The sequence below is a fragment of the Anser anser genome (genome assembly GCF_964211835.1).
Source record: "Anser anser genome assembly, chromosome: 8".
In the NCBI taxonomy this organism is placed as follows: Eukaryota; Metazoa; Chordata; class Aves; order Anseriformes; family Anatidae; genus Anser; species Anser anser.
The window spans coordinates 29602541-29617150 of NC_139728.1; the positions used below are offsets into that span (position 1 = coordinate 29602541).

The following is a 14610-nucleotide window of genomic DNA, read 5'->3' on the forward strand; positions in this document are numbered from 1 at the left end:
TGGACACTACAGGAATATGGCTATGGCTTTTATTTTTTTACATTATAAGACCAAGTAAGTCAAAATCTACACGGCAGGAAAAACTCTTACGCTTGCCTCCAACATTCAAGGTTTGGATGTAAGAGACAATTCCAGCTTTTATTGCTGAAACCCACATATGGGTTCAAGATGTTGCAGGAAGAAGTAAAACCAAGATTGCTGTATCCAAAGCCACATCACCCAAACTGCCAGCAACTCTTGTACGGTTTCCTGAGCCTGTCCCACACATAACCCACATCCCTCCACCACAACCTTTCCCCAGCATGTCATTGGCAATGGGGCCTTTCAAGTGAGAGCTGTGTTTGTGCACTTCTTAGCTGTTCACCTGTTCTTTCTTGAACGAAGTTAATTTCTAAATAAACATTTCCAATACTAGCAGCCAGAGACTGAAAATGCAGGTGATACATCTGCCTCCTATGATTTAAGCCTCAGAACAGAGCTCAACTTGCATATTCACAAAGGATCCCTGTCACAAGGGTACCTGAGACGTTGCTGAAGACACAGATGGTGATGGAGATGCAGGTGGTGTGAGCAAGCTGCAGGGTAAATTCAAGGTCACGTAGTGCTCATGGCTGCAGACGATGCGAAGGAAGTCCAGCCTCAAAGATACCAGGTTACTTGGGTTCGGTATGGTATAGAGCTTTGCTGACACCTGGCAAGTTTAACCCATAAGATTGCAGTCAGCACCGAAACAGAGTATAAAGGCAGCCCCAGCTCCCCTGTCCCATCACTGCTCCCAAAAAACACTTCCAAAGCAAGAACTAAAGAACTTGTTATCATTAAATGATCACATCCATGTCACTTCTTTGTGCTGCTACTGATTAAGCTTGACAGGCCCGCTGAAAAAAACATGGTAGCCTGAGCTCCCTAACAAAACCTCCTACAATTTTTGGTTCAGTTACTCTGAACATGATGAACAGAGGGAATAATTCCTCCTTCCCGCTGCACGTCCATTCGCCCAAGGGAGTTACGCTTAATTCACATGTAAGAGTGTAATCAGAGGGGTGTAAACTCCAAACCACCAGGAATGCCTGCTTGCTCTAGAGACCTGAATAGAAAATTTCTGTGCTCATACTTCACTGTCTGTCCAAGGAAAGTTAGAATAATAGGCTATGCTACAGTCCACAGCCAAGTCATAACATCTATCTGCATTCACCTGTTTGTAGCAGGTCTTAATAAGACCAAAAACAAATCCTCTGTCCATGATAGACAATAGATCATTGAGGAAAAATGCAAGACTGGTATTGAGCCTTTCAACCATTTCTGTATCCTAGAGAAAAGGAAAAAAAATAGGAAAGAAAATGACAAAGAGCACACTGAGCAGTAGCATGGTAATATAATGTGTTCAAATGACAATTCCTGGTCTGGGCACCAGCAAACAATACGCATGAGGTCTGGTGCCTCAGTTTTGACCTGGGCTCACTTTAATTGTTTGCCATTACCTTCTGAAATCGAGAGACTATATCACCGGCAATTGTGCTGACCAAAGCAGTTACATCATCCATGAAACGCTCAGGAAAACGATGCTTTCGCGAACCCTCCAGTTTGTCAGCAAAATACAAATGATGCACCATGCTCTTCACCTATAGGAATATAAATTACAGCGGAGTCACTTACAGAAATGAAGAGGGAGGGAAGCTCAATTGTTGCTGTTTGTGTTTTAAACTACAGATTTCAAGACAATAAGCAAAGTGTTTTCAGGTTGCTCACCATCAGCTCGAAGAAGAACCAGGCCTGCTGCAGGGCTGCCTCCCGCACGCTCCCACTGCACACAACCCACTGTAAGGCCAGCTCTTCATGAAAAAGCTACACAGATGCAAATCCAGAGTTAGTCCGAGCCTCACCATCAGCTCACAAAACAGTCCGCATGAGAAATGGTAGCACGATCCATGGGAAGTATGGCAAACAATGAGGTTAAGCAAAATAATAACTGAGAACATGACAGCAGTGGCGGCATCCCTCAGAGAAATCCCCAACTAACAATGAAGGATGATGTCATGATATGTGATGTGAGAAACGTTTCACAGCAGCTTGCTCCGAAATCGAATTTCAAGTGTCAAAAGAATTTTTCCACCCACCCAAAAAAAAAGTTTGGTGCTCAAATTAGTTCATTTTAAAAGTCTACCTTTCTGCCTGGTCTGATTTATGCAGAAAAAAGGAGTAAAAAGTGGACATATAAAGCAATTTGTATAAAGATGTATATTTACTGTGAGAAAGGCCTTAAAACAGTAAGAAAGAAACATGGCACTAAGAACCTGCTTTTTGATTTCTTTTCTTGGAAGGACAGACTGGACATTGTCAGCAATCACATTTTCATTACACAAAAAGTCAGGCATTTTGTCTTTCTGACGTGTTTAATAGGATCTCATCTCCTTTAAGGGAGTGCACTTCCCAAGTAACTCCCCTTCACTTTCTGGAGTCACTTTGGATTAACACCTATACAACGGAGTTGAGCATACATTTGTAATGCTAACCATCTAACGCACTGTAATTTTGCACGGAAGGATGTATCATTTACATGTCTAGACAGTGCTATTCATATTTTTTGAAAGCCAGAAATACTTTGGCTCAAAACAGTGTGGACATTAAATCAGACAAGCTACTCCTGATCATTTTAATTTTCCCAATTCAGCTCTGTCAGAATACTTCATATTCGCTACAGCCTGGACATTCGGAGGTGCTAAGCAACAGCAGTTCCTAATGACCTCGGAAAGGATCAGGCTATAAATAAAAGAATAGATTGCATCATGTTTTCAGAATGACTTGACCTCCCTGCCCCACAATATCAATTGTCTTCACTGAAATCTACCTTTTTAGTTGGTAATCGTCCTGTTAATGTTTGTAAGAAACTTGACGTCTCAGTGTGCGAAGACATACGATTACAACTTCGATCCGTAGCCTACGGAGTGGAGATGAATGAATGATGACAGGACATTAAAGTTTGCTGTGGATGTGTTTTGCAGCTCAAGGACAATGTACGTTTACAAAAATACTGTTCCAACTGTAGGCTTTTACTGTCTTTACACCTTTTTATGCATTCTCAAAGACTTACTCATTTACAGATCTGGTTTAAACAAAATGACAGTACTTTTTATTGACATATTGGCTATTTAAATAACTGCATGTTTTTATGCACAAAGACACTTAATGCTGCAAAGCATGAAACCTTTTCATCATTCTATTTTATCAACATGCATATGTCAAGGAAGTAATACTCGTAATTTCAGTGCCATACCTCTCAATCTACCAGAGACCAAGCACGTGGGGATGCACCCCCCACGGCGACGCTGCTACTGGCACAGAGAATCAGAAAATCACTGAGGTTCTCTCTATGTCTGGTGGAAATAATTTGCCGTGAGTGCAAATGAACTCAGATTAAATATTTCTGGAAGACTGGTAAACTTGAAAGCAAGTACAGTTGAGAGGTATGTTCGAGGCAACCATGCAGTGGAAAGCAGCAGGCAATGGGGACTGAATAAGTTAAGTCTTTGGACTGAAGCTGCTATAAAGTTTTCATACTTTGCAACACAGAACAGATAAAATCGGACCTAGCAAGTCACTGGTTCCAGCACTTAAATTTACATCTTTCAAGAGAGAATTTCACATGTGTATCAATTTTTGTTTAACAATATTCCACTCAAACAGTCATGACTATGTGACTATGAATACTAAATGCTTGATGAAAATGGCAAGATGGTTCACAACGTTGAGAGGAATGGCAAACATGGACAAAACTATGAAGCTGTGATTGATGTTCCCATTTAGAAATGTGCTCCATCTGAAGCTGAAACTAATGTTAATGAGAAACAGAGAAAGTAAAAAGAAAAGAAAAGCAGTCACAGCATTTACATTTCACAGACCAGCAACCACTGAAATGAAAGGAGGGGACACGATCACGCGTTTCAAGGATTTTCATGCAGTGTAGTGAGGTGGTGGGGGAGAAGATGCTAATTTATAAAACAAAACTCACAAAGAAGTTTTCAAGGAATATTAAAAAAAAAAAAAAAAAAGCAAACCACCAAATTCAGAGTATGCACTGAAAAGAAGATATTCTACAGGGAAACATCAGGGAAAACAAAGCCAGAAAAACCTCTACTGAAGACACCACCTGTGTTGACTCTGCACTTGGGCTGGGGTTGGATCCCCATGGGGCTGCTTTTGGACCACCAGTGTTTACCCAGGAATTGGAGCGGTCTAAACCCTGAGCATGTAATAGAAAGCAGTTGGGAAAGGAAAGAAATATTACATGTTGCATGCCATACAGTAGTCAAATTGTAGTCCTTAAAAGCAATCAAACTGGGTACATTGCAAACATATCACCAATTAGAATCGTTAACATTGCTTGAATTCTCAGGAATTTCTTGAGACGTTTTAGTCCAGAGGATTATTTTTGTGTCTCATCACACATACGCCACACATTAATACTGCCAACAGCCCTGGCCCAGCCTGTCCTATCTGGAATGCTTGACATTAAGAAACTGTCCAGATTTCTCAGATTTTTCTCAGATCTTTTTTTAAGGTAGACTACTTGCTAGCCCACACACTATAAGCTCTACAAAGCCTTTGGAAATACTAAGAAACTTTGAAAACACTGTCAGCTCCCACAGGGTTTCCTTTTCATGGACTAAAAATCCTGCAGTGTTGGTAGAGCAACCCTGTGAACAAGATTTCACATGGACATTTGGCCATTTTCTCTGGGCACTGGGGCAAACAGAGGAAAGAGGACATACCTTTTCTGGAACCAACCTGCTTCACCAAACAAAATATTTGAAAAATCATTTTTTTTTAAAGCTTGATCTCGTTTGTACTCCGAATTCTACTCCTGCAGTGTTGTCATGTGTGCAAAATTACTGTGGCTCCCTCCTCTCTAGACGCTCAGAACGAAGGAAACTAAGAATGAAATTTGTGTTTGACACCCAGGCTGTTCCCTAGTCAAGACCATTCAGTGGGATGCAGCGGGCGTAGCCGGGTCTCAGGATCCAGCTCTAAGGGAGGCAGCTGTGCAATGCCATAGTCATTCCTTAAAAATTCCACACAGTGTTTTCAACCCTCATCTGAGAGAGCTTTTATCCTACTTGCTGTGCCAGCCTAGGGTTTTTCCCCAATATATGAAGCAAAGATGCAGCCCATTTCATCACAGAGATTACCAGCTGCAAAGTCCATCATGCCTAACTATTCTCACAAAGACAAAACTACCCAAAGATTGAGCCCGGGATTAAAATACACTGAGCTATCCACTATTACAGCAATGCTGTAATTTTGCTTAAGGTGCCCAATAGAAATATACTGAACGCACAGAAGGAGAGTGTTTTAATCTCAACTACTTACTGGAAGAGATAAATCAAACCTTTCTGTCCTGCTCAGACCCATAGACATGCTTTATTTTGCTCACCATGAATTAAAGTAAAAAAATTTTGCAAAATGTTGAACTAAGCTTGTGTTTTGTCAAACCAGGTCTAATTCTGCTCATGCCTTTATCACACTCACATTTCTGTTCACGTTTTCTCATCACAACATCCCTTTGGTTCTGAGGATAGCCACATACAATGGTTACAGAAGCAGATTTTGTAAATGTCTGAAAGATCCCCCCCCCTGCTTTCTTCCCTCTCTGGAAAACAAGAGAGTACAAGGGCCTTCTTTTTGCCTGGCAAAGTGCCCAAAACTCCTGTTAAATTCTGTTCTATTTCTGGGCTTAAACCTGCAGCTGGATCTGTGCAAGTACATAACACGCATCTGTGAAAATCCATTATCAGAGCAATGAAACTCCACAAAGCTTTTGTTTCTTACCAGCACATCCCCAACATTTCAGGAACACTCTAAGCGGAAAATCTCATCATAGGTCTTCTTAGACACTCAATAAATTCACTTTAGTAGGGAATAAAATTTACATGGCTTCAACTCACAAATGAAAGCAAAATAAGTGACAAGACCTAAACCTATTACGTCTAAACCTAAACCTCCTCTGTTATGCAAATATAACAAAATCTTCTAAATCCTGTAAAGGGGACGACTATTTGAATTTCCCCAATTAAGTATGATGCTGATGTGAGCGAGATTTACAGCAAATTTACCAAAACTGTCAAATATCTTGTATTTCAGGAAAAAACAACACAAGACTGGACTCCAGAGACTTCCATTGAACAACCTTATTTGTCCTTTCTAAAAGCAGAAAGACTTGCAGATAGATTCATTTTGAAGTGCAAGTTCCTTATTTGGGTAGAGGTGCTTAAATCATTGCTTGGAAAAACAGAATAGGAATTTTTGCACCCTTATACACATTTCAGTATCTCAAGAAGTATCTCATGTTTTTATTGACATTAACAGAAATAATTACATTTAACTAAAATTGTGCATAGTCAGACCGAGCTTAATTTCTGATACTATCATGCTATCCTGAAGAAAACTTTCCCATTAGCAATTATGGACACGCTAGTATTTTTAAAGCCTAGACTACCTCTAGAAGAAAATCTCTCTTAATTTTGTACTGTGACATTATTCACTAAGCCAGCACATATTAAGCTTCTGATACCCTGTGTAAATTCCATATGCACATTAGTGCCTATGGCATTTCACAAAAGGTCACAGTTGTTTAATTAGCAAGATACTGAAGTGGTCTTTAAAATATTTTAAGACTTTCAGTCCAAACTTTGATGTAAGAAATAATGATTTGCCTACCCACACGTCTTCAGCCTCCTATTTGGTCAGAAAAATGACAGCATTATTCATTTAAAATTAGCAATCTCTTTCTCACACTGTTTTTCTTGCTTTTATAAAACCCAGGCCTGGTGTCAAGCCTGCCTGGTTGGGCTGATGGCTTTATTAATAAACCTTCACTGATTTTGCCACAGGATCAAATGTAATAGTTCTCTGAAAGGGCTCAGAAATTCATCTATGCTGGAAAGAGTCAAGGAACACAGGTGGGAAAGTGTCTCATCTTGGGTAAGTTGTCACAGTTTAGAGATAAAAAAAGAACCCAGACTGAACTAAGACACTCCTCTCAGGTAAGGATTTACCAACACAGAAGGCTTGGCCTGGCTCGTACCACCTGTGTTAGGTGCAAAACTGAAGTGCTCAAATTGGGACTGCAGCAGCCCTACACACTTGGAAGACACCAGAGGGGGACAGGCACTTCTGCATGTGATTCCTATCCTGTGTGGCATAAATTGTCTGTCAAGGAGCTTTTTTTCTCTCTGTTGATTACACAGGAAGCCCTGACAACCATGCTTCCAAAACGGACGATGTACCTGAGGCTAAGCAGTATGAATCTAGGCCCAAACATGCCATAAACGTGTGTATGTACCCTGAGAACCTAATACCTGGAGTAAGACCGCACCAGATACTCTTCATTAATTTGCCCACATTCACTGGTAAGCCACTTTTAGCAAGTACTAAAGGTGTGGGGAGTCATCGTGGGTGCTTGAGTTAGCACATCATAAATTCACTCTGCAGCTCAGCTGGCCAGACTACGGCTCAATTACTAACCATCCGAAATCTGTCTGGCCATGAAATATTCCTGCTGTGTGCAAGGTACCTGCTCCGGACATAGGTAAGTACAGAAAGCATTTGAGCAGCCGTTAGTGCTGAACACAGAGGAGAAGAGAGTTTGGGTTTGGGAGGTAAGAAGGGTCAAAGAGTGGCAAAGTAGGGGATGCAAAGTTTGGGGAGACATTACAACGCTGGTCAGAGGATACAGCTGCTGGCCATGTGAAAACTGAGGTAGTAAAACCTTTCTATTTTTACTAGTCTTGGAGAGGCAAGTCCAGAAGGACTCTTGGCCTGACTACCATGCTTGTGGAAGTAACACTGGCAGGACGTCTATAATGTCAGAGAGATCAGCAACAATTTTCAGGGACTGGAGTGTCAGGTATGTAACCAGCAACCACCAGGAAGAGCCTGAGAAGGGGCCATTTTTCCTTTTCATAGGAAAACACATAAAAACTTCCCCGTTATTTCTTTAGATATTAAATAAAAGATGCTGAAGTCCCCCTAAAGCCCGCAGCAGTGCATTCATACCTTACTGCCAATGATGGAGCGAACTTCGTCATCAGGCGAGGTGGGGGTCCCAGATATATCTGGGTTGCTGTTGCTGAGGCTCCGTGAGCGGTTCAGGTTCAGGCTTGCTGGCCGTACAGCAGATCGAGCCATGGTGGCATAGTGCACTGACCCCCCTAGGCCACCAGGACCTACGGTGTTGAACAAAAGAACATTCTGTTACACCAATAGCCTTGATCTCGTGCTGCTTTGCACCAGCCTGCTACAGCAAAACCTGTGTGTAAGCAGTAGGTCTGGCCCGTAAGGAAATCTTCCCCGTGCTTCCCCTGCCTGGTGCTCCACGGCAAGCACCAGGGTGATGGGATTAAAATCCTATTGTATTCACTGATCTGTGGGAAGCAGGAAGATCCCAGTGGCTTTAGGCAGCCAGTGTGAGGTATGTCTTTAGCCAGACCAAACACTGGAAAACCACTGAAGAACAGGGCACAGTTTTAAGCACACAGCTTTTCCAGTCCTCCTCAGATGTCTTCCACAGCAGGCAAGAAGCAAGTGCTGTGAACAACAGTCCTTCCAAAGCCTAGATTTCTGTGCCTCAACACCATCTCTCCACCCATACAGATTCCTTCTGTATTCTCAGCAGAAGTAGAATTAATTTGTTTCCCTCCTGCACCCAGACACCTGTTTTCAAGTATTTCAGATGCCACTATTAGAGTGTCAACTTTTGCTGGAACGGGATACAAGTCCAGAAGCACTAATGAAGGAAACTGGGAAGCAAAACAGGATGTGTACCACATCCATGTACTTGCCACAGAACACAATACTTAAAGGGGGCTTATAAAAATGATGGAGAACAACTTTTTTACTTGGGTAGACTATGACAGGACAAGGGGAGATGGCTTTAAACTAAAAAAGGAGAGATTTAGATGAGATGTTGGGAGGAAATTCTTTACTCAGAGGGCAATGAGGCACTGGAACAGGTTCCCCAGAGAAGCTGTGGATGCCCCATCCCCGGAGGTTTTCAAGGCCAGGTTGGATGGGGCCTTGGCCAACCTGATCTAGTCCTGTGCATGGCAGGGGGTTGGAACTGGATGATCTTTAAGGTCCCTTCCAACCCTATGATTCTACAGAAACCAAATTTAAAAAATAGTATTTTGCCGTATTTTCACCTTGTGCTCCTTCATGAGTGACACTCAACACCATCAAATAGTTAAATCTCTGACATGGCTAACTGTAATTAAACTCATCTTCTAAATGGCAACATTGCATCATAGAGAAAGATAATAAAAAGGCTTGGCAGGGAACCAGCCACGCAATTGGAGCTCAGAGCACCTGTCAGCAAGCACTTTCTGCTTGCTTTTAACAAATTGTGACGTGAAATAAAATGAAAAAAGAGCTACCTGGTGATGGCGAGTTGGGATAGGTATTTGGTAGGCGAAAAACATAATAAATATAGGAAGCAAGAAGGCTGTTTCTGCCGTGCTGGTCCTGGTTTCCATCCAAGTTCTTGTGAAGTCTGTTTATGATCGATGCCATTGCTTCAAAAGATGCTTGGCCCAGGTTAACTGAAAGTAGTAAGTTAGAAGTTCAGTTTAGATTTCAACAATAGCCACAATCAAATTCTGAATATGCACTTCATCCACCTTCTAAAGGATAAACGGTGAAGCTTGCTAGAGTATAGCAAGCATCTGTCAAGAAAAAATGAAGCTGGTATTTGAAGTAGATCTAACAAACAGCTCGAGAAGAAGACAGGTGTGGCACTGATAATCTTCCACTTATTTTAATAACATCTAATGAATATAGGCCTGATTCCTGGAATTGGCCCAATTTTGGCCACAAACTACAATGGTAACAAAATCCTTGTTTAACTGATGAATAACACCTGGTGGATATTTATCATAATCTTCTCAGTCAACTATTTCCTCCAAAGAAATAAGAGGAAAAGTTGAGGAAAGAAAAAGAACAATTTCATTCTGTTCTCAAAAAAGAATTCTGTACTAAAAATGAGTACAGAAAATCACACACGGACCTGGCTAGGTATTTTAAACAAGTTAGGGATGAAGCAGACTTCAGCTTGAGACTGGAAATCTTAGTTTTTTTCAAAGCTAGACACCAATGTCTTCAATCCTCCATATAGATAAATCAAACCAAAACAAAACACTTAAAAAGTGAAAGAGCTTTAAAATAAAAAACAAACATTCAAGCAAAACTCTTTCTCTAATAGATAACCTTTCTAAAATAAATGACTGCTATTTTCATAGTAGTGTCAGTTACCTATACTCCATCATGTCTAAACTCCAGTTTTCTGTTAAAAATCCCAATTACCGTTTTAAATAACAAGAATTTAAGTTTCATTAAATGCTCAGTTATGCCATTTAGGCATAGCCCATAACAGGGAGCAAATGGAGGGATTATTCATGCTGACTGTATCAGATCCACAAGAGCTACAGGAACATACAGCATCTATATCTTCATAACTTACCTACTTCAAGGTTTTCCAAGGTGACTAGTGAGGTTGAAAGTCTTAGTTTCTGAATGTCAGTATGGAGACACCTTAACAGCCTCCAACGCTAAGAAAGTGCTGGGCATCCAATTTACAAAAGTCAGGCTCCTTTCTGGTATCTCAACTTGGACACCAAATTACTAGTCATTCTCAAAAACCTTTGCATTAAATATTGCTCCTGTGTATGTCACCACTGATCTGGATGCCAGCATGTTTTATTTTGAAGATACATGGTATATTAGTGGCACTAAAATAAAGCATAAAAATGGACTTCTTTATACATAAATATGATAAAATTGGAAGTGTCAAACTCTCAGCTATGTAATTCTCTATAAAACTTAAATAAAATACCTATTTGGCCTGCAATGACAGGAGGTCTTACTACCAGAAGAATCAGTTTGTCAAGCAGGAGATGAAGAAATCGCACTACCGGCTCCAGTTGAGAGGAATTTAAAGCTGAAATGCTGCTCTTCAGTTCATTTTCCAAGTTGTTTTCCATAATTCTCATGTCTCCTATTCGCACAGGGAACATGTGCTCATCCAGAGCATGGACAAGTGCAAAGAACTTGTCAAGATAAGGGTCCTACACATAAGCAAAAAACAATAATCAGCAAGAAACTCCCAAAGGAACACTGCTTTCTGTGGACTTGTGGCTCATGGGTGGATTCTCTCTCTGTCTTTCCCTCTCTTCTATCCAACCATTTAATCTCACAAAATTAGCAGAAATGCAACATCTGAGAGCTCTGCCTACATGTCTAATTCAACTAAAATCAACTAATGTTCAGAAATGGTAAGGGCAAAACCACAGAACCCACAGACTGCATTTCTAAGAATTTAGAAAAATGGACAAAAATGCACTAAAGCTATGGTACTAATTACAGCACAAATAAAATACACAAAAAACATCAAAATGAAATACGAGGAATTAATAAACTAAAAGCTGAAATGATTAGTCAAAATGATTGCCATCTTTCATTTTGGATTAAAGAAAGACAGACAAAAAATACACAGAGAAACAAAAGAGGCAGAGGGGAAAAGGAAAAACAAGAAAACGTATGCCTGGACTGCATATTAGATCTGTTGTAATAAAAAACAACAGTCTGAGGTCTGAAAACAGTGTTGGCCATTCAACCCTTGTGAATAAAGGCCAAACTACTCATGTTTTTCAGCAGAACTTCTCAAATATACTCACAGCAGAATGTGGAAAAACAGGTCTGCTGGCTCAGAACTGAAAACGAGATTGCAATTTCACTACAAGTAATTACTGTACCCTTCACAGTATCAACTTTGACAGTATTTCAACTGTCAAAAGATTATCAGACTCTTCATATTCCAATGGCTAATTACAGCACAAATGTACCTGAGTATGGAGGGATGATACAGCAACAACTTCTACATTGAAAACTCCTTTGTGATTATCCACCCACTTCATTCCAGGAAGTGGAACCTGTAGGTTAGTAGAAAGATGAATGGGGATGTGACAGAAAGCAAAGCTACAGTAATTCTCATTAAAATTGCCATTTCCTTTCATTTTACTGTCAGATCATACACGTGTACCCATGCATAAAGACACACATCTGTCGAAACTTAGCATTTAAGAAATAAGAGTTAAAAATACACATGCACGCACACATAAACATATAGGTACACACATATCCTCTCACTTTTTTTGACAGAAGTATTCTCCTGCTGATTTCCAGCATGAAGAACAACTCACCTCTGGAGAAAGCACTGAATAAGCCTGGGGTGGTTTTTCCAATGAAACAGGTAGGCAGAACTGACCAGTCTTTAACCGCCCATTTTGAAGCATCGGTATCCACTTTAAAGAGAAGGAATTAAAAAATAAGAAAAAACCAAAAACTCCTTTAGGTTTTCTTGAACTTTGCAGGCTTGACTGTCTCAAACTCTACAATGGTATATACACTTATGCTGATGCTAAACAAATTGCAATTAAATGCATTACAAACGTATCCTGAGCTGAAAAATAGATTGAAAGACACTCACGGTGTATCCAACTGGAGTCTCTAGGGGAGTGTTTTGCTTTTGTTGGCAGCTGACATGGTAGAAAGTAAAAAGCAGATGGTGGTGGTCAGTTAAAGTGGCTGGAAGCTTAATCTTGATTTCCTCATGAAAATCGGGCGACCTGTGCAGAGACCAGACCCTCAACTGAGTCATCAATATAAGCAGCGTGGTTTACTATCTCATGCTTGAGATCTTTTAAGTATCTGGAAGGAAGGAGTTATACGGACCATACAAAGAGATTAAAAGCTTCACTTTCTAATTACCAAGGACTGGAAAAACTTCCAGTGTGCATTTCCAGCGCACAAAATATGCAAGCAGCAGCCTGGTGGTTGCTGCACTGCAGTCTGTCCCCCCCCACAGCCATTCTGAATTGCACTGCTCCACACAAGCAATGAACTCTTGTCACAGGCTGGAGACTGCCACAATACCCAGCCTGAAGGACACAATTCTCTCCCTGGTACAACCACAAAGACATGCAGCATGGTAAGGCCAGACTCAGCACTCCTTACCTGAGCTGCTGTGATGCTGCTTTCAAGACCAAGTACTTCCAATTTGTAACTATAATCTAAAAGGCTTTAAGTACCTAATTACTCAACGCAATAATAAAACACATGCTAACAAGAGTTTATAACATAAATCATCATGCCTAACTGGAAGGCTATATTTAAAGCATCCGCTGAGTTGCGCTAAGTGCTCAGAATCATGGCCTCTGACACGATGCTCTTGATTTGTACCAGAGCACACAAAGACTCATCTCCTCGTCACCACAAAGCTCTAACAACATCAATTGACACTGCAGGCGTCGCTGTAGGTGCTATGCAGACAGTCACTGCTACATAAGTAACAATGAGACAGATTCACAGCAGTAAAACCTCTTTTGGGTGGAACCACACTATATCCATAGGGAGCCAAGTCTGTTTACAAACTGCCGTATGTTTTACCTGTTGTGGTAGACTACCGCTGTGTAAGCTTCTTTGGAAAATTCAGGACAGCTAGATTTGCCAAAGATGACCTGTAAAAAAGAAAAAAATCAACAGAAATCCCCTCAAAAACTGTGCCAAGAATCTGTTCCACAATCTCGTGTACAGCTCTATTAATCAGTCTGTGCAGTTGCAACTACTTGGTACATGCTCCTTCACTTCTATGCGACATTTTACCCAGTCACTGAGGAGTTTACAATTTTAATAATCCCATTTGCACATGCACACAGATACAGCTGAAGAACTGATGCATGTAACCATCACCAGGCAGAGCCAACAAGAGATTTTCCCTGCTATTTTGCAGATGCAAAAGGGCAAAAATTAGGAAGATCATGAATTCAGGAGAAATTAGAGGGAAGTAGAGAAGGGAGAGTACATCAAGAGAATCAGGTCAACGGAACTGAGATGAGGCAAACTAAGGAGAATAGAGGAAATTAACAAGTAAGTAACAACAAACTTCTCTACAGGGATTTTCATCACAAAGTCTCAAGCCACACTACAAGGAAGGGCAGTTTCACAAGAACTGTACAAGTACAGCCTAGGGGGGAGGCACCTCACACCTAAACCTTCACCAAGTGCTGATCACTTCTGGCACCGAACACAAGTATAACTATCACCTTTCATTTCTTAGGCATGGAAACAAACACACTACTCCAAGCACAGGGTGTCCGCTGCCAATATCTTGGTTTAAAACGCTAACTACTCAATTGTTACTTTGCATACTCCATATAAACTCCCTCTATAAACACCTTGAGATATTCTGATTGTATGCTTCCTGGAACTCTGTATTTTGAAAGGTATTTTGGTGAGGTTTCTTTAACACTGGGATTTTATGGCTGTAATGTGTATCCTGTCCCGTCAGCACACAGCACTCACACTGAGCACAAAGCTCTCCCCTCACCGGCATAGCATTGCTGGGGTCCTCTCCATACATGAACTGGACTTTGACAGTGATATTCCTGGCAGATCCTTGGCGGTTGGCGAAGTTAAGGCTCTGAGGATAGACATAAAGAAGGTTCCTGCAAGAGACAAAGGCATCTCTGTGAGAATGACAGGGTTTACACCATTATTAATGCT

General features: G+C 40.9%; 1 protein-coding gene across 11 annotated transcripts in view; it reads right to left on the reverse strand.

The window, feature by feature from the left end:
• Positions 1-14610, reverse strand: part of DOCK7 (dedicator of cytokinesis 7) — a 99358-nt gene that overhangs the window by 30323 nt on the left and 54425 nt on the right. For 6 of the 11 annotated variants that reach the window (XM_083846075.1, XM_083846074.1, XM_083846073.1 and 3 more), the window contains exons 15-28: positions 14435-14552; positions 13495-13565; positions 12536-12674; positions 12249-12350; positions 11892-11978; positions 10883-11114; positions 9429-9593; positions 8053-8222; positions 4148-4240; positions 2849-2938; positions 1750-1845; positions 1482-1622; positions 1196-1309; positions 521-691 (exon numbers count right to left, since the gene is read on the reverse strand). In XM_083846075.1, the coding sequence (XP_083702201.1) occupies positions 521-691; positions 1196-1309; positions 1482-1622; positions 1750-1845; positions 2849-2938; positions 4148-4240; positions 8053-8222; positions 9429-9593; positions 10883-11114; positions 11892-11978; positions 12249-12350; positions 12536-12674; positions 13495-13565; positions 14435-14552 (1789 nt within the window). The remainder of the gene's footprint in view (positions 1-520; positions 692-1195; positions 1310-1481; positions 1623-1749; positions 1846-2848; positions 2939-4147; positions 4241-8052; positions 8223-9428; positions 9594-10882; positions 11115-11891; positions 11979-12248; positions 12351-12535; positions 12675-13494; positions 13566-14434; positions 14553-14610) is intronic. The other 5 variants (XM_083846078.1, XM_083846077.1, XM_083846076.1 and 2 more) reach the window with 2 other exon arrangements.